At 45.7% G+C, this 20,146-nt stretch overlaps 1 protein-coding gene across 2 annotated transcripts in view; it reads left to right on the plus strand.

Moving 5' to 3' along the window:
• Positions 1-1,019: 1,019 nt before the first annotated feature.
• PELI2 (pellino E3 ubiquitin protein ligase family member 2) overlaps positions 1,020-20,146 on the plus strand; it is a 72,115-nt gene continuing 52,988 nt past the window's right edge. Inside the window, exon 1 of one of the 2 annotated variants that reach the window (XM_071426164.1) lies at positions 1,020-1,241. In XM_071426164.1, the coding sequence (XP_071282265.1) occupies positions 1,165-1,241 (77 nt within the window). In that variant the 5' untranslated portion in view covers positions 1,020-1,164. The remainder of the gene's footprint in view (positions 1,242-20,146) is intronic. The other variant, XM_071426165.1, reaches the window with a different exon arrangement.

The following is a 20,146-nucleotide window of genomic DNA, read 5'->3' on the forward strand; positions in this document are numbered from 1 at the left end:
AATTAATAGCTAAATACAATTTCTGGCAGAGGGAAAGCTTTCAGCAGGAGCAGATGGGACTGTGCTGGCCCCAAGGATGCTCTTCAGCAAAGGTGGATGCTCCCATTGCTTTTGTCTTTGATAATGGGTTGGAAACCTCAAATATCAGCTAATGAGAGTTTCAGTCCTCAGCAGGGATTAACATCAGGACAATCTTTGCTGGTTTTGGGCTTTAGTAAGGTGCAGAGGACAAAGGAGGAGAGAAGGGGATGGCGGGGCAGACACCGAGGCAGAAAAATATCCTTGGAAGTCATGGAATGGGTTGGGTTGGGAAGGACCTGAAAGACCAGTAAAGAACAAAGGGTGTGAGGGCATTTCCGTCCCCTCAGACAGAAATTTCTGTCCCCTCAGAAGGAGGCAGAAGAGGCTGGAATTGGGCTCCAGGGATGAGGGACAGGAGATGGGACAGGGGATCACGGCAAGGGCAGGGTCTGACGGTGGGAGCCCAGGGAAGGGGCAGGGGCTGGGCAATGGCGGCGCCGCTCCCTCAGGGGCAGGAACAGCCCCGGGAGCTCTCGGGGCGCTCCCTCAGAACCCCAAGCCCAGACAGGAGGCGACGCGGCCCCGCAGTGACCTGAACCTGCGGTGTAGAGACACGCCGTGCATCCCGGGGATAGGAGGGGATCCAGAGCCCCACAGGTGCTGTGGAACCCGGGCTGGGGTGACCCAGAGCCCCCGCTCGGGACCCCTCGGTGACCCCGAGCCGCGGCCGCCGGTGCGCGGCCCCTTTAAGAGCGGCCGGGTCCCCTTTACTCTATGTTTACATAACACGGCCGGGCCGTACCACTGCTGCCTGTGCGGGGGGGGGGTCGCGGCGCGCGGGAGGGGGCGGTGCGCACCCGCGCCCAGCCCCGCCCCGTTCGCCGGCCGTTAATGGGCGCGGGGAGGGCGGGGCCACTCGCAGCCTCGCGGGGGGGGGGACGGCGCCGGTTCGCTCCTCCCGCCCCCCCGCGGCGGAGGGTTGGTCCGTCCCCCCGGTGGCCCCGCCCCCCGCGCCCCCCGCGGTGTAGTGGCCGTTGCCGCTGGCCGGCGGTGCAGAGCGGAGCAGAGCCCGCTCGGGACGCGCTCCTGCACCGGCGGCCGGGACGGGGCGGCCCGGCCCGGTGCTCCCACAGCGGCGGCCCCATGTTTTCCGCCAGCCAGGAGGAGCTGTGCGCGCTGAACAAGGAGCCCGTCAAGTATGGGGAGCTGGTGGTGCTGGGGTGAGTGCTGGGCAGGGGCTCCAGGGAGCGGCGGGGGGAGAAGCGCGACGGTCCCGGGGCGGCGGGAGCTGCCCTCTGCCAGCCTCCGGCTCAGCGCCGGCCGCGTCTCCGCGCTGCGAGGGAGCGCTCGGAGCTGGAGGGGGGCGCGAGGGGGCGCGTGGCGCTTCCCGCCTTCTCCCCGGCCGAGTGCGCGGCGCGGCCGCTGGAAGCGGGGGGGTGATCCCGGTGCCCGAGGGGAGCAGGGGAGGATGGATTGGAGGGGAGGTCCCGTTGCCTGAGCGGAGTAGGGAGCGTTTGATGGGGGGGGGGGGGGGGCTCCGTGCCTGAGAGGAGCGGGGAGGGATGGGGGAGTGAAGGGGGGGGAGGTCCCGGTGCGTGACGGGGCGCGCGGTGCGGCCGTTGCGGGCTGCCGGTGCCGGGAGGGTTGGAACGAGGACCCGGTGCCGGAGGGGAACGGGGAGGGTTGGAGCGGGGACCCACTGCTGGAATGGAACGGGGAGGGTTGGAACGGGGACCCGGTGCCCGAGAGGAACGGGGAAGGAGGGATGGATGGGGGTGGTCCCGGTGCCGGAGGGGCCCGCGCGTCGCGGCCCTTACGGGGTCCCGGTGCCGGAGGAACGGGCGGAGCGGGGCCCGGCCGCTCTCGGGCATCGAGGTCGCGGCGGGGCTTGGGGAAGAAACTTCTTGCGGGGCCTGGGGGTGCGGGGTTATGACACAGAAACCCCCCCGCTCCCCGCTGCGGGCCCCGTGCCTCGGCCGGTGCCGCCGTCCCTCGGCCGCTGGCTGCGGGAGAACGGCGTCCTCCGTGCAGATGGCAGGGAGATGACTTTGGAGCGAGGAGGGTGAAGCGCTTATATTCGGATTCGTCGTGGAAATGTTTATTTTCTCGGCTTGATATGGATCTTAAAGTAATCCGCTTGGCATTACGCTGTTGCCCTGCTGTTAAAGCTCGCAGCCGCTCTGCTGAGCGCCGCGGCGGCAGATGAGGGAGAAGCGTCTAAGCCGCGCTTGCTGAGAGCCCTCGCCAACCTCAGGAGAGACGCTTAATTTTGGGAGTTCAGTACGTGGTAACGTGTGGGTAATGGAGTGATTTTTCAGCGCTAAACACGACGGAAAGGTTTGGAGCCAGCCGCCAAGCAGCACGGTCACAGCCTCGCTGCGTTGCTCAGCCTCCCCCAGAACCTGGTCCGTATTTGCTGCAAGGTCGTAGAAAACCCTGTTCTGGTTTCTTGGGGATTTTTGTTCTGTTTCGGTGCTTTCCTAAAGAGCCGTGTTCACCTTTGCAGAAGAAGTGTTTGGAAAAAGAGCAGTCCAGGCTGGGTACTCCATCCAGTAGTGCACCTTTTTTCCTTAAGGGATGCTGAATGTTTCCTGTCACGAGACTGGGTCAAGATGCAGTTACCGTGGAATAAAACACAGCTGCTATCGTGAACGTGGCGTAGCTGGCGCTTGAAATCCTTGAATTTAAGTCCCTTGATTCGTGAGGAATACCCATATCACACTGAATTCAATAAAGAGACGTTCTTACTGTTTCATTTGCGGCAATGGAGGGTGAGCTCAGCTGTGCAACACTGTCTCTGACAATAAAGTCATAGTATAATGCAGAATCTTTAATTAAATTAGAGTGCGTAAATTGATGTTGTGCTGCAGAGGCTCTTTGTGCACAGCTGGAAGCATTTTCCTTTCTGTTGCTTTACTATTTTTAGCAGCAGTTGAAAGTGCAGAAGTATGAAATGTTTTGGCTCTGATCTTAACCTGGCAAAGTCTGGTGAGGTTTGCCTTTAATATGGGGACTCATTGATCTCGGCTTATCGGTTCTGCTGGGCTCTTGATCTTCACTGTGTGCGTTGAAACACGCCAATAAAATCGAAATAAAATGTATGTGGCTGAGTTTGGGTCCTGTTTGAGTTTCAGCCATTCTCTGAAACTACTGAGGCTGCATCTTGTCGGTGTAAGATGTACTGAAAGTGCAAACAGATGCTGTTGTCCTTGCAGTGCAGCCAGGGACAAGAAGTCTGTGCAAGGGAGCTGAGTGTCCCCGTGGCTGCACTCAAACAATGGGGCATTGGCTGTCACTGCTCACACAATGGGATGTAGGGCTAGGTGGACGTGATGGAAGCAATCCAGGAAATCTCGTGACTTCAGTAACTGTATTTTTAATTTTTAGACGGAAGATTGTTGTTTTAAGAGCCCTTTGCCACTACAGGAGTTCATTACTGCGTGTCCTATCAGAGGTGTCTTAAATGTTTGTAGTGCCATAAATAATGCAAACATCCCTCTCTTTGGTGACTCAACATTTGTGACTAGGAACTCTTGGAACAGCTTAAGCTGTTCAGTATGCTAAAAAAACCACTTAATACCTGTTTTGTATTAAAATCTTGTAATCTGGAGTTTCATTTAAATAAGACAATGTAAATCTGCTCTCCTCCCTGCAGCGAAACTGAGACCTGGGGACCAGCAGAAGCGTTCTGTTGCAGCTCCTGTTACAACTGCCTGATTAAAATTGATAGAACAGCCTCGCAGCTAGGTTAAAAAAAAAAGAAAAGAAAAAGCTGTTTTGAGACACTGTGTGGGTTGTTGTTTTTTTTTTTTTTTTAAAAAAGCCTTGATTGTGATGTTGATGAATAACTTGTGTCTTGAACTGTGAGACTTTTAAATTAGGTGGTGAAAAGGATGATGAACAAAGGAATTGGCATACCTGGCAAACTGCTGAGCTCCTGTTTTTAAGATGACAAAACTTTCCCTTTATCTTTTGCTCTCGCTCTGCCTTAGCAGTATGAAAGTGGGGTTGCTGTACCTTGACCTTTAAATGGAGGGAAACGTGTTTTTTTGGCAGGAGGTGGCTCTCCCAGCAGGGCACGTTCTTACTGTCTCAATAGTTGGGATTGCTCAGTGTGCACCTCAGCGTGAGCCCCAGCAGAGCCCGAGGCGTTTGGTGTGTGCAGCAAACACATTGCTGATAACCTTCTCCCAGCTCTGTGCTACGTCTGTGCTGGCAGGGATGTGGCAGCGTGTGTTTGGTGAAGGTTTTGCCGAGGTTTACATAATCAATGTTGTAGTGAATAGAAACAGTTTATGTAAATCGAGCCAGACAGGTCAAGATGGCTGGTAAAGAAGAGATCATCTGCTTTATTGTGAATCTGCTTGTGTACATCTGCTCGTAGCATCATCTGCTCACAAAAGGCTCTGGATTTCTTGGTGAAGCAGAAACATTCATATTCTAATTCTTTTTGAAGAAAAAAAAGAAAGCAGCTTTGTTTGAAGTCCTGTCAAAGTAATGGCTCATTATATATTTCTTGGAACGTGGGGCTGGAGGGAGTTAAGGAGATGCTGAATGCAGTTCCAAGTACCTGAATAGTGTCAGGGTGTTTGTTTCTGCCTTTGTCAGTAGCTTTTGTTTGACTTCTCTGGTGCCTTCATGTTTTGAGGTGCATGTCCTGGCCCCTTGCTCCTGGTGCCCCTTTGTCCCCTAACTTTGAGTCGTGCCCTGAAGCCTTTATTCCAGCAGTGTCGCTTCTGCTAAGCTGTGAGGAGCCTGTCCCTGCCTGCGGGGGGTGGCTGTCACTGAAGGCAGGTGTCAGTGGCCTGGTGCCCCTAAATCCTTTGGGACTGCACAGTGGGGATGGGCAGCTGTGACCTCTCAGGAAAGTCACTCGATTAAAATGATGTAAATTGAAGGAGGAACAGCAAACAGACGTGAGCTGTAGTCAGTGGCTGAGTTGTGTAGCAGTGAAAGATTTGGACCTGACATTGAATGCTTTTTGGGATGGGGTTTCTGGTAGCTGTGTGCATGTAGATGGAATATTTCTCATTAACCAAGGACTTTCTTGATTTTGCTACTCCTTAGCAAGGAGGTGCATCCTCAGCTGAGGAAGACTTTGTTGTACAGACTCACTGGATTTTGCAATATCTAATCCATTTTTTAAATTTAACCAGACAAAACTCTTAAGGGCTGTCCCTCAGTGTTACAGTAGTCATTTTGAAATTGCTGCCAACATTTTGCATGTAAATTTTTCCATTGACTACCATTAAAATAAATGCATTGGTTAATTTGGAGGCTTCAGTGCTGAAATAAGCCACTGTGAGTTATTGTGAGCATTGTTTAATGTGGATTCATGGACATCCTTGAATAAACAGGCTGTAGTTCTGCTTAAATTTAACCTTTTGAGAAAATAGAATTAAAGGATAGGTCTTGGAGCAGCCTGGTCTGGTGGAAGATGTCCTGACCCAGAGCAGGGGGTTGGAACTGAATGGTCTTTAAGGTCTCTTCCAACCCAACCATTCTGGGATTCTACAAAAGCTATCATTTGTGTTTACAGTCATACATTTTGTGGTAATTTTTGGGAAGCTCTTCTCATTGATGGACCACTTTATAGTTGAAGCAACTTTGGATCTGAAACAGTCTTTTTGTGTTAATCTGAAGGGACATGCATTTTTAAATTCCTATTTTTCATACTGTCTTTTTCTGACTGATCAGAGTTCTCACTACCACTACCTTCTTGCAGGGTAGATAAAGTTTCTGAAGTGTCTTCTGCTTATAAACACGTTTCTGTTTTTTTTAACTTGCCTGTCTGGCTTTTCGCATCACTTGTGTTCATCTCTTGCTGTGCAGTTCAGGAAGAAGCCAGGGCAGGTTTCCAGTGGTGTTGACAAATGCAGAAGCAGAGTGGGATCTCTGCTTGCCCTTGAGTGCTGTTTGCTGCTGTGCATGGACTGAAGCAGGAGGGAGAGTCATCCTGGCTGTGGAATTAAACTGGGGCTTTGTTTGCACATAGATGGATTTGCTGCTACCAGACTGAGGCTTGGTTTAATGCCTTGGTGATTTCCTGCACGATCTGCTATAGATATATTGGTGAGACTGCTTAGGTGACTTGAGTTCTGCTTTTAAGCCTTATTTGAAAATGTACTTTAGGTTTCATTTAAAGGAATGGCTGTAGCCCATAATGAGAACTACCAGTTAAATGTGTTCAAGGTCATGATTCTCTGAGAATCATTGGCTCCAGCAGTCATAGCTGGAAGGCTGCTGTTCTGGAGAAATAGATTTTGGTTTTTTTGTTTTTTTTCTCTTTGATATTGACAGTGGCTTCTTGGTGACCTTTATGTCTTGTGCTGGGTTTATGGTGGATTTTATATGTGCATATTGCAAATGTGTGATCAGGGTCAGTTCAGAACTTGCAAGGAGATTAATCAAACACCAGAAGAATTGTGTCTGAATAGAACATTAACTGCAGTGTAGGAAAACAGTGGAAAGGATTATATCTGAGGAAAGGTCTGTGGATTTTTTTGGAAAGCTTGTGTATGTCTGGATAGAGCAAACGTTTTGCTTCATTTAAGCTAAGAAAGAAAACATACTTGAGTTGTTTTTTTACAGCTATCCTATTCCTTGGAGTACTTTTGACTTTCTCAGAGTGCAGATTTGTATCCAGCTGTAGGCTTTATTCACAACATCTCAGTACCCATGTAAAATCAGAGAGCACAAACGTCAGTCTCTAAAATCTATGTTTATTGAAGCAAATCACAGCATCAAACGTCTGCATGTTTAATGTTTGTCATAAAAAGGAAACTGAGTGCATTCTGGAAGTTAAACTAATCCCCTTGGTGTGTACAGGCAGGAGGTCACACATGTGGAAGTGAAAGACTCAGTGTTTTTTCCTTAAAATATGGAAAACAGTTTACTCTGAATAAACAAGTCTGGGAAATGTAGAACTTTGCCTTTGATGCACTTCTTGTGTGGAACCAAGTAAGCTGTTCCTCTTCAGCCCTGGCAGAATCAGGGATGAATCGTTTTCCATTTTCAGCTGAAATTTGTAAATGGATAAATACTGTAACAGTCCACTTGGTTGCTTTAAAATATGCATATAAACCAAGAAATTACTTTCTAGGCTGTTATGGTTTGTTTTTTGTTGCTGAAAGCAGTATCTTAAGCTATTTCATGTTCCTTCTTAACAGCAGGCTGTTCTTTGACTGTGATTACAAGGTTGCTTGAGAACAGATTTTTCCTAAGAAGTCAGGAACTTATTATCCAGTTCAAACAGAAATTATGGCTGGTTTATACTTAGAGAACTCATGCTGCTCTCTAACTTGCTCAGTAGTGATAGAAGGTATAAACTTGGTACTTTAAGATAACAAACTCTTTCTGTACCCTAATGAGAAGGTGTGTGAGTGTAGCGAGCCTGTGCCTTGCTCTGGGTGGGGTTTGTTAGTTCAGGCTGCCAGCAGAGATGTTTTACAACTCTTTGCAAAGTCCTACAGAAGTGTTGTGTTTCCTGTTGGTATTGTCTGCACATTCCCAGTTTGTCCTGAGCACGTGTGGCTGTGAAGCCTTCCAAAGATCACTCTGGTGTGTTAGCTGCAGTCTTGTTCAGTGCTTCTTGTGGTGTCCTCTCAGTCTGGTTATTCTGCACTGTCATACTCGTGGCTTATTTGTGCTGTGGTCAGCAAGGCAAGTGAAGTAGAGGAGGATTTGGTCTAAGCTCTCAGCTTGAAGCAGGATCTCGAGCTGGTTTCCAGTGTACTTTGTGCTGTTAAATCCTTTTTTGCTTCTGCTGTTTGATACCCTAAATCTCATTTGTGTTGGGGATGCCTTTTCTTTTATCAACAGAAATCCTTATGTTTATTCTTGCTCCGTCCCAAGGTCACCACTGGAAGCTTGCATGTGACTTGTCACGAGTTTAAACCTTGAGGGACAGCAATGAGGATGCTGGCATAGGGACTGTGCCTGCTTCCAGAGAATTCTGAGGCAAAGCTGCTCCTTCTGTTTGTTTTGTAAAGACATCACTGAATGGTGCCCTTGCATTTTTCACTTCACCTGCATAGACCAATATGTTGAGAGGCTCCTGCCTTCCCTTCAGAGGGCTTGTTTCCCTCTTGATAAGATGCAGTTCAGAATTTTATGCCTCCCTTATTTTTGCATGATATTTGTTTTTAGGCATCTCCTGGTGTAGCTTTTTTTTTAGACAGGTTAGTCTTGAGTTCATAGTGACATCCCCATACTTTGGGGGACCAATTCGTGCCTTGTCTGACAAACTGTAAGTAACATCTGGGATTAGACTGCTTTAATCCTATTACTTGCTAGCCTGGAATAGTCTTGGTGCTCATGTTAAGCAAAGAGTACAGTTGAGAGCAGTGGGGATTCCAAAGCAGAGATTAGTGAGCTCTGGGGGCTGAGCAGGAACAGGAGCAGTGCTGTCCCACCAGCTGTGCCCCTCTGTGCTGACTCCTCTGTTTGACCTTGTAATGTCACCTCCTGTGCAAGTACTCTCCCTGGGTCTCTGCAGTGTGCATGGCTGAATAATGATTTAAAACCAAACAAAGAGCAGGGGGGTACAGTGGGCAGCAAACTGTTTGTAGGGTTTTCTTAAAGTCTGAGTAGGCATCGTGGTGCTGGGAGTTGAGCACTAAGAGTAACCTGTCTTTGGGTTTGCCTAGGAATAACCATCTCTCCTGGCCTTCCCACAAACAGCACTTGTTGGCTTGAGTTAAAAGATCTTAGGATTCAGGAAGACAGTCCTTGTAGGAAATCCCTGTATGGTGAAACTTCAGCAGTTTTAAATATTTGGTATTTGAAGACTGTCACTGAGGGGCTGTGTGGTGAGAGGATGCAGCATTTTATGTGATGGGGTTATGAGTGATGTGTGAACAAGGTGACACTGGACTTGCATTGTCTTCATCTAGACAATGCTTCTACAATTACTCCTTCTGATTAGTGTAACCTCTGTTCCTAAAAATAGCAACTATCAGCTATTTTGCAATGAAATTTCACTCAGTCCTTCATATTCCAGCCTTGGAAGTCCTCGTGTGAGGTCACTGGGAAGCACGCCCACAGCTGGGTAGTACAGCAGCTATTGGCTCATGGAGAAGAGAGAGTAATTCAGCTAAAAGCTTTCCTCTGTTTCACAACAGAAATGTCATCTGGAGGGAGCACATTATAAACAGCAGTTGTAAAAATGGATACAGACAACGTCTGCAAAGCTGGAGAGTTTGTTGTGTTAAAAGCAAAGAGGTTTGGAGATGAGCTCTGTTTGATGAGGAATGATGTGAAGGTGCTGATAGCTGAAGGACCTGTTTAGGCATCCTGCTTTCAATAGCAGCTTGTTTATGCTGGAGAGAGGGAAAGCAAGCAGGCTCTGTTTTGTGTTTCTGGAAGTGATTTACTTCAGGTCATTTAACAGTATAATTTTCAATATTTCATGCTGACCTCACTGTGGATACAACTCGTGTTTCAAGGAGGATGGAGTAGATGTGGGCTGCACCTAATCTGGGCAACACAAGGCTTCCTGTTCTAGGGAATTGGTACAAAGGCCACACGTGCCCTCACTGGGTGTATGTCAATAAAGACCTGGTGTTCTTCTGTCATATTTATTGCTTGTATTAACTATGATACAGCTACATTGCTGTGTAGCAACTGATTGTGTTTATCAGAGGTGCCAGCAGGCTGCTGTGCAGCGAGTCAAATACTGTGTAAAATGTCTGTTGTGCTGCCTCCCCAAAGGACTGGGGACAGGCAAGAAAAGTTAGGAGACAGCTGGCACATGGTAGGTTAAAAGGAGAAGGCCAAGAAGCATTGTGGTCTTCTTGAGTACTGTAATGTGAACTGAGCCCTGTTGTTGCAAAAATTTTTTTCTCTTTACTTTCAAGGAATTGAGGACAAAAAATTCTCAGTGTTTCTTTCTGAGGAACGCTTTTTAACTTTTTCAAGCACTTAGTGAACTGTAAGGATGTGTTTAGTGGGCTTTCAAATTACTCTTCACCCAGAAATGTGTGTGCTGTCTTTAATTTAGAATCCAGTTCATCAGCTGTCATGAAAGAATTTTATTCTTCAAACTGGCTGGCTTTAGCAATGCCTCAACAAACAGGTAGGCTTCAAACTTCTGAGGTATATCCTCTTAAGGCATGGAAATGTCATGGCTGAGGACAGAGTGGGACTGTCTGTGAAGACAATTAGTCACTGTATGAAAGTAAACAAATTGAAGTGAATAAAAGCTGAAATCTCTGCTTGCCTGTTACAAATAAACTGGAGCCCAAACGTGCAAACGCTGGAGCACGTGCCCCTAGGAAGAGTGAAAGAACTGTTTAGTCTGGACACAGAAGTTAATGGGCTGAAACTTTGATATAAGCACAGCTGTATTTCTTCATGTGCAACAGCATGAATTCATTTTGATTGTTGGTGTCTGATTTAGTGCTGTTGGAGGCACAGCCTTTGAAACTGGAGTAGAGTTTGTGTGTGTCCTTTCACAGGAGAGAGACACTGTGCTGGTGAAAGATAGCCAGGGCTGCGAGGTTCCTGCTTCCCAGCACATCCTGTGCCAGGGTTCAGCACCTCTCAGACTGACTGTGTTTTTTATGGAATATTGACTACTAAACCAAAATCTTGCTCTACTTTCAAGTTGCCTTCCTCCTAGTGCATGTTTGACCTCTGAGAGCAAATAGCTGTGCAGCTCAATGCTTGGATTCAGAATCATTTTGGTGTTGAAGACGAATCTTTCAGACTTGATAGGATTCATTACCTTGTGCTTGCCCTAACCTTCCTGCTAACATACATGCAGTACTTACTTTGAATTGCATTCTGAATCTTAAAATTTGCTGGAGTAGTTTTCAGTGCATCAGGGAGTGAGTTTTGATTCATGAGTTTGGTGTGTGGCTTTCTGTGCTGGGCAGTGGGCAGAAGTCCCATTCCAGAGCTGCATGTGTGATGGGAGAGGTGGCAGTGCCCTGCTGCGGGTCTGAAGAATTCAGAGGAATTCTTCCCAAGTGTTCCCTCATCTCACTCTGCCAGAAGATTTAATTAAATGGGCTGTCAGTACCTTGGTGGCTTTTGCCAAAAAACTACTGGCAAATTAAGCAAATGGAATGATTTGGTGTTGGGGCAGATCTGTGAGGAGGCAGGTGTTGGTTCATGTGAGCAGCTGAATAACTTCTTCCATCAGAGCAAAAACTGGAGAAGGAAGTTGGGCAACAGCCAAATGGACAAGCCTTGCATGGTTTTTTTACTCCACTTTTGTTTTAGGCTGCTGGGCTTCACTGGAGGAATGAAAGTGAAAGATGCCTCAGAACAGCACTGGTGGTGCAGCTGCCCTTGGGTGCTGCTGGCATTTGGGAGGTTGCAGGCTCTGCCTCCATGGGCAGTGGCCGTGGGAGCTGCAGTGCTTTGGTCTCACTGACTGTGCTGGGATTTGTTCCTTAGGTGAGATGCCTTGCTCAAGGTGCCAGAGTCTGCAAGCTGCTTGTTTGCTTTTAGGGATGTGTACTGCGAATTTTTCCTGTAATTTCCATAAATATTTTCTTAATACCCAAATGTTTTTTTCTTCCCTTTTTGGTAATGAGTCCCTGTGCCCAAAATCTCTGGATATGTTCTTTCTTTTGACTACGAAAGATAACTAAGCTGGGTTTTTTCCAGTATTTTCAGTCTGCTTGCTGTCAGAGCAAAAGAGCTTTAACTTTTGACTTGGGTTTGGTGCCTTTTTCCATGTTTGAGCACAAAATGCTGGAGTTCCATTGCTCACTTAGCTGTGCCTTATCTCTGGTTGTGCAATTCCACTTCCAGCTGCAGAACTGAGTGCCATATATCCAGCTTTATTGCAAGTTCAGAGTTTCCAGCATGCAGAGACTGGTGTTATCCAGCAAATAGCACTCCATGTAAGGATGCAGGGAGACTACAGAAAGCACAGTTCCCTCTGTAAGCAAAGCCAGGGTTTAAGTGTGATTAACAGGGTCTAAGTCAAGCTCCATGTACCCTCCTAGTTTATTATGTGCAATGTGACTTCAAATTCAACTCAGGAATTGGCTTCTGATCACGTATTGCTGGTTTGCACCTTCAGCTCTTTGGAGGACGCTGGTTTATGTTATGGCTTTACCTACTGGCAATCTCTTGGTGTAGAGACAACAATGGTAAAATGATGCTTTGTGAAAGGGCAAGCAGATAGAGGAAAAAGTGATTTGCTCTTTCACCTCTGGGCATTCTGTGGCCAGTGTAGGCAGGAAGGAAGGAACTGGATTTGGGGTTGGCTGGGGTCCAGTTGCAGACTCTATTCAGACCCAAGCCAGAAGGAGTATGAGCTTATTTGTAAGTTTTGGGCAGAGATGACAGTTGAGAAAAACCAGCTGTCTCACTTTTGTGGGCTGAGGAAATTAGTTATGAATATGTCAGGTGGTAAAAGTGGGATGCTTTGTGCTGTGCAGAGACTGAGAAATGCATTAAAGATCAGTTTGTCATGCCTAAGTCAAGAGACCAAAACATTTAGCTGAGTTAAACTAAGATAAGAATGTATGATGCTCTTTAATATCCAGAAAATAAGTGTATTCATTTGTAAAAACAACTCATTTATTGTAACCATGTGTCGAAAGGAATGTTCTCCCACCTCCTGCACCATTCTTACTTGTGCCTGAGCTAAGTGAAGCTTGTGTGAGTGATTGTGAGCAGCCTTTGTTTACTTAGTCATTATTAAATCTAAAGGCTGGTCTGGTTAGGGATAACACACATTTCATTTTCTTCCTGCTTTTCTTCCTAGACTTTACTCTGCATTTGGAGAAATATTGAGTTTATTTGATGTACAGAGCAATGCAGTTTGACAGCTATTGTCAAAATTTAAAAAAAAATTGGTGTAGCAAGCAGAATTTGACAGGACTTTTTAGTTTCCTGTTATGTTGTTTATTTTGGAAGAACAAAAGTCCAGATAATGACTGTTCAGATGGGCAGCTTGTTTTGGCATAAATGAATCCTGGTTAAAATTTGGAGAAGCTCTGAACCAGGTATTTGTTTCACTGATGGTCATAACTGCTTGTAGTGATGCCTCAGGTTTGAGCTTTTGTATTTTTCAGATTCTGTGCTGCTTTAGTGTGTGGGTCTGGGCTTCTTGTTTGGGGATGGTGAGTTCTGAGCACAGAGCAGGGAGACAAAACAATTCCTGCTCCAGCTGGGGACCATGGACAGCCCATCCAAATCTCAGGGCTCAAGAGCATAAACAATGATGGACTGAAGAGAGAAAAACAAGGAGGATGGGACTGCATGGGGTAAATCTGTAATTAGACAATTAACTCCAATATGCAAATGGAGCAGAATTTATAAAAGTGAGAGACCCCGTGACCAGTGACATTTTGTGACCATTTTGGGTTCATCTTGAGAATAACCCTGGCTGGGCTCTTGTGCTGCCCAAGGTGGATCCATTGAGCCCTCCTGGTAAATCCCTCCTTTGTTCTTCAGCTCTGTCCAGCCTCTGTTCTAGGTCAGCCTTCACAAGGCATCAGTAGCCCTGGAACTGCTGCTCTTTGTGCTGTGGGATGAGCTGTGAAGGATCTGCTGCTGGCACAGAACAAGGGGTCACTTTTGGGCTGGTGATGCCACAGCTGGAGAGAAGCAGTCGCTGCTCCTGGCTGCCCAGGCAGTTTCCTTGCAGGAGGACACTGAAGCCTCAGCTCTGCTGGCACCATGGGCTCCCTCTCCCAGTCATTTTCCATCTGCCTCTGGTGAATATGCTGTGATTTACTGAGAGATGTAGTGACAGGTGAGGTTGTAGTCTGTAACTGGAAATGAAGGATGTCACTGAACTCATTTTATTCCACAGCCTCCCGATGCTATTTGAGCTCTGGTGAGGAGAGGCTGTAAAGATGAATGAGCTTCCTACCCCCCTCCTTGTTAGACATCAGGGAATCCATGTGACTGATTCTCACCTCTGAGAAAAAAGCTTCAATTGGAGCTGTCACCTCAGTAGACAAAGAAGGAATCCAACTGCAAGACATGTACCCAGAGGAAATCATGCTTTGCTGGTTCCCTGGCTTATGAAACTCCTTGTTTTTTCATTGTTCTCCTTGTCACTACCAGTGCTTCACCTCTGCTGCCTGCAGTAGTAATAACAGTGTTGGCATGTTGAGTTTGAGTGAGTGGGAATGGACACAAATGTTCTGCTACCCCAGGTGACCGAGGGATGGATCTAGGAGAGGTTTGGGTGTAGAAGTGAATAACTCTGAGTGTTGCCTTTTCTTGGGAAACCAGCTTTTTGGAGTTATTTTGAACACAACCTGAAACTGCTTTGAGAATTGTCAGCAATGTCTCATATAGTTTAGCAGCCTCATATTTTGCCTCATGGATGAGCTCAGTTCAGAGCTAAGAATAGTATTCTGTGTTACTCAAACATTTAAATTTTCTGGATGTGGAAAGTCTTCTTTTCCTAGTGGTTGTAAAATAGCCTAGTGGAGGATTTTTGTCCTTGGCTGGAACTCTAAAAGGAAAAATTTGGGATTTGTCCAGACATGAATGCCTCTCCAGTAGATTTCAGGCTTGTTCCTTTCTAATAGGCAGTTCCAAGAGAATTGCTTCTGAATTCTACAAAGATACTGAAACAAACTGATGGGGTGTGAGTATTTCTGGATGTCATTCTTATCTTCTGCTCCCCCTCAAGGTGGTGCAGCCTGAGAGATTTCTACAAATGCTTATTTTTGATAGGGCTGTAGGAGGAAAGGAAAACAGTTGTAAGACATCCTTAGAGATATTCCTATGGGTATAATGCCAAAGAATTGACAGAGTAGGAAAGGTTTATGTTCTGAAATGCACATGCTGGGCAAGGGAGGACAGGAAAGAATTTGGTATCTTGCAAAACCCACATAAAAACGAGATAGTACAGACATAATCTGAGTCTTGCACATCCTCGTGCACTGCAGCAGCTGCAGAGCTCTTCAGCATTGTAGCACTCCCCTCTTCAGCTGGAAACAGTGCAGCATGGCCAAGGTGCCCTTATGGAGAGTGATGTCAGGTATAAAAACTTGAGGGCAACAGGGAATCTCTGGAGCCAGGCAGCTGTAATCAATTACTTGATTTCTGTGTCTCTGAACTAGCTCCTGCAGTCATGCTTTGCTGGGCAATGCACTTCCAATTTCAGTCTTGGGCTCATGAGCTTTATTTCCACAGCTGAATTTCCATTTGGCTTGCAAAAGCTACTTCTGAGTCCTGTAATGCTGTTTGATATTATGGCCTGTACTTGGGGAAAGTTTGCTTTAAGCAGATCCTCTGTTTTCTTGGTCTGGTTTGCCCCATAGGGCGTCCTTGCCTTTAAAATCAAAGGAGTCTAAAGAAATAGAGAGAAACATATGGGGTGGCTTGTTTTCTTGAAAGTTGGTGAACAAAAATAGTAATAGTATGCTGTCTGTCTTTGTGGGTGTTGGCAGAGAAAAAGAGCTGGATTTCCAAAGGAAATAATTTGAGGGAGAACTATCTGTGGTTTTTAAACTTATTTTCTTTTCTACAAGCCATTGTGCCACTTGTGCACATTACTTAATATCTGTTGGAATGAAACTTCAGCTTGCGGAGCTTAACCAGAAGTAGGCAGGTTGGAATAGCCCTGCAGAGGAGCTGAGTGAGAGTTTTGCTCTAGGGAACTTCTCTGCTTTAGAGCCTTCAGTGTGGCTGCAAGGTTTCAGAGCTTGCATCTGTGTGTGAGCACAGTCTTGTGTGGTTGTTTTGCACAAAAGTCCCTTGCTGCTTCAGTGAGGAGGAGATGCCCTCCCATCTGCAGAGATCTCCCGTGCAGGCACTGCCTCACCAAGCTCTGTAGTGAGATTCTTCAGAGATCAGAATCTCTGAGCATTTGGACCTGGAAAAACATTAGGAATTCATCACTTGTGTTGCTTTGATTCATTCTTAGTAAGTGGTGTTTTCTGAGGCCTGTGAAAGGTCAATGTTTATTTTATGTAGCATTTTGGGAAACCCTCTTAAGGGAAGCGAATCTCAAAATTCTATCAGTGAAAGTGTGAAACTGAAAGGCTTTGCTGTCATGAAGGTGTACATAGATCAGAATTCATTCTGCTGATCAGCAGTAAACACCTAATGGTTTTGCAGAAATCTTTTCCTGGCTAGAGATGTCTGATTAACTTTGTTATAGATGATGATAAAAGCAAACACCCAAGGTTGCTCTGAATTAGTAAGCTGTCAGTGTGTTTTAAGTCTGAAGAAGATATATTGAAGTCTAGCTCTCTGCACTGCTGCACTGTTAATTTCTGGTTTATTAAGACTTTTTTTAAAAAAGCCCCCACAGTTACAGCAGTGCTCTGATGCCTCTGTACCAGTAGGTTTCAGGTAATTCTTTCAGACAGGGTATGAAGAGTAATTTATTCTGTGCCCTGGATTTTAGGGCACATAACACATTTGCTAACCAAGAACAGGCAGAAATGTAATTCTTTGCTTTTTCTCTTTACTTACCCACTCTAAACATGCTAGGAGCAGGCAGAGCAGTAGATTATCTTCCCTTTGACAGCTTGTGCCATGGAGCAGTTGATATAGTGCAGAATCAGTGATATTAAGAAAGCTGCTGTGTTCAGAGGCAGCAGTGCTTGCAAGTGCTACAAAGAAGGAAACCCAGTTCTTTATTTTCTGTTTCTGAGGCAAATATTTGGGATTCTATTCAGCAGTTGGGGTTGAACTGGGAGCTGTGCATTTGTAAGGGTGTCTTTTTCCCTGGGAAACTAAAAGGAATGTTCAAATTGATGGAATTAGATATTGCAGCTCAGGATGCAGTAGTTGAGCACCTTGCTTTCTATTCAGTGCACTGCTGGTGAGATCACCTATATTCACAAAATGGATGCAAATTTTCTCTCTTCCTCTGTGCTAAATGGTACTGAAACCAACCTAAGACTATTCTTGTTATGCTTGAGTGTTTGAAAAAGCTGTAACAGACATCCTGGAACTTGCTCCACTGTCTGTGAAATCACAAAAATGACATTGCCACTGCTTGTATTTGGAGGTGAACTGAAGTTATGAGAAAGCTATCACCTTTTCTTATGAAAATGTGAACTATCAAATAGTCCTTGATAGGGTTTTAGGGAAAGCACTTGATTTCTTAGGAAATGACTGTTGGGACTGTGCTTTTATTTTCAAAAGGCTCAAAGGTTCCTTTGAGTGAAATGTAGTTTCCTCCATAATGTTTAATGTAGTGCAGTTTCAGCTGCACTACAGTAATGTGGTGTTATTCAGTAATGTGGTGTTATTACTGTTCATTCCTCAGGCTAAAACTTGAGCAGTTGGGTTTTGCACCTTGGAGCATGTGGGAAGTACAGATAGGAGAATGTTCAGAATGTCAGGGCAGGTGGGTTTTGAGGTCTCTCATCCCCTTGAATGCTGTGAAGTCTAATTTGTCTCAGTTTTGAAACTTGCAGCCTTTTCTTGGTGTGATGTTTAGGAGCAGATTGTAAATAGTTTCCAGACAAAGCTGTGTGGTTCCCAAGCCTCTGGTGGTGTGGATCAACAGGATTCCTCCTTCCCTTCTTTCCTCCTGTGCACTGAAACCCAGCTGGGTGTAGTACTTTGCTTTCAAAGTGATTTTGTGTTTTGCTGACTTGTTTTGAGTGCAGTGAAAGCCAGGTCTCACTTTCTGCTGTATCTGTATGTATTTAACCAAAGACCAAATCCAACAATTCCAGTGGCATTTGGTGGATTATGGATCCTTGTCAGATGAGCAGCATTTCCTCTGTGCTAGAGAGGTTTAAGGTTGGAAAGAGGATTCTCTAAACGTGGTGCTTGGCCCACCTCTTGTGCTCTTGTAGCTGGAATAAAAAGCGTGCTTTGAAATGAACCTGATTAGTTTATACCCTGTATTTTGCTGTGCACTAGCATTGCTGGTTTTCTGTAGTGGGGAATGGTTTTAGCTGGCAGCTTTGGAGATGGGCTTAGAGCACTCAATAAAATTGCCTCCTTGTTAAGTGAGTGCTGGGGGGAGCAGTAAAATGTTGGAAATAAGGATTGGTAAGGAAATCATTGTGTGAAAAAAGAGGTTTCCTTACCCTTTACCCTTTGCTTTCTGAAAGGGAAACCTCTTGCATTCTAATGCTCTGCTGGCATATTACTTCTGTTGGAATTCTATAATAATATCTTAAATGGAGTTTTTTCTCTGTTAAAGTTGCTCCCTTTCTTTTCCCTGGTCATATCATGGTTATCTGTGTTTTATGTTGTGAGACTCAGGTCATCCCTGCCTAGAGAGTTTTTAGCTATTAAGTTGTTTGGAACTTGAGGTTATTTGACTGCATTAATTGAAGCTTATCCTGATGCTCTAGCAGGCTGCATCTGCCTGTTCCTTGGATTCCTCCAGAGTGTCAGCTTTAATCAAGCTCTTATGCCACCTGCACAGCTGTCTTTGATTTCACAAAAACAAAAGTAACAAATTATTTTCCAGAAAAATAATCTGGGACAAGTAACAAGCTACTTTTTAAGAAAAATCAAGGAGTGTAGGAAGAAGTTTCTGCAGAAAGTTTCTCCTAGCCCAGGAGAAACACCAGCTCTTCTGTATTCCTGACTGCATCTCCCTGGTCTTCTGTGCCAATAGCTGCAGTAATAAAGCCCTGACTCCTGTGCCCCTCACTTGGGGATGGTTACTTCTGCATTATTTTACTCCAGAATTTCTCTCTCTGCCCCTCAGTGAGGAGAAGAGGATCAAAATAGCCAAGAGTTTTGGGAATCTTGGAGGAAGCTGGATGTGTGGTGTAAATAAAGCTGTTTCAAAGCAGTTCTTACACGATCCATTTGGTAATTGCAAGCCAAGAGCATCCTTTAATTTTCTGTATAGAGTGAAATTAACACAGATCAGGTGGGTTTTTCTTCAAGTGCCTCTATTACGTAAGCTAAACATGCATGGGGATTAGTCAGCTGTATTTTCTATAAATATTCTCCTGAACCAACCTTGATTTTCTATTGCTCTTGTGTTACAGCTGTTCTAATAGCAGGGTAGCCCTGCTGGTGCTGGAGGGGGATGTGTGGAGTGGGATAATTACAAATATGAGTTAACCTGATCTGTAGGGTTAACCAGATCCTTTCATCTCTGGGTGGCTGGAGGTGGGGGGAACAGCAGGAGGCCACAGCAGCCAGGAATAGCCTTTCCTTCCCAAACCAGAAGAGTGACCAGTTCTGCTCCAGAACACCAGGGAATAATTAAGGTCACCCTGGAGAACCTCAGCTACTGCACATGTGACTTCTTGTGGTGTTTCCAGCAGATAAGGTTCTACTTAATTTGTATACCCTGGGAAGGAGAAAAGTAGGTTCTGGCTTATCTGATCTGCAGTAGGTACCTCTGAAAGCTTTTTTTTTGTGGTGTACATAACCTTTTACTGTGTGCTCAGCTGATCCATGGGGCTGGCTGGGTGGATGTGAACATAAAAGTTTTGTGAGTGTAACATGAGGCTTTGGGGTGGCTCACTGCTGGGTTCCTGATGGTAGGAGCAACTTTTGAAAGGTAGCTAAAAAAAAAAAAGTAATTAAAAGTGGCTCCTAATCATGAGCCAGTGATGCAAATCAGCTTTTTCTCTGAAGAAATCTGGGGTCATGGCACAGATCAGACCTGGCTGCATTTCATTGAATCACTGCAGCAAGGAGTACTGAAATTTGGTGCTGGAGAGGAGAAGGCCTGTGGTGAACACACAGGGCTGATCACTGTGCCAAGGAGTGTTCCAAAAGTGCTGGGGAAGGGAATGCTCCCTGAAGTGTTTTATGATAGTAAAATGACCTCACAAATGCAAGTTGTAAGAACAAACACTTGTCTCAGAAGCAAAGAAAAAAACAGCCCCAAACTGATTATAGCCACAATTAATAACTCCAACATACCTTTCTTATGGATAATCAAATTCACAGATGCAAAAACATTGCTTTTAATTGGGTGAAGAGATGAGATTATTTGAGACTTTGGAACTTGCTGGTTTGGATTTTCTTGCTCTGCAGGAAGACTGGCTTTGTTAAGCTGTACAACTGGTAGTGATTAGGAAGCATTTATGCCTATGGAGATGTCTTAGCCAGCAGAGTCTGAGGTGGGACTGTGTCTTTCCCTCAGAGCTTCCTCCCAGGTTGCATAAACCAAAGGTCTTGGATCAGTGGTTTTTGTTAATCAAAGGATGGAATCCCTTTGGTTATCCATGAGTTGCTTCTTGCTGTAGCCTTT

The sequence above is a fragment of the Agelaius tricolor genome, unplaced genomic scaffold (genome assembly GCF_023055355.1).
Source record: "Agelaius tricolor isolate 1412-34295 unplaced genomic scaffold, bAgeTri1.0.p SCAF_5, whole genome shotgun sequence".
Lineage (NCBI taxonomy): Eukaryota > Metazoa > Chordata > Aves > Passeriformes > Icteridae > Agelaius > Agelaius tricolor.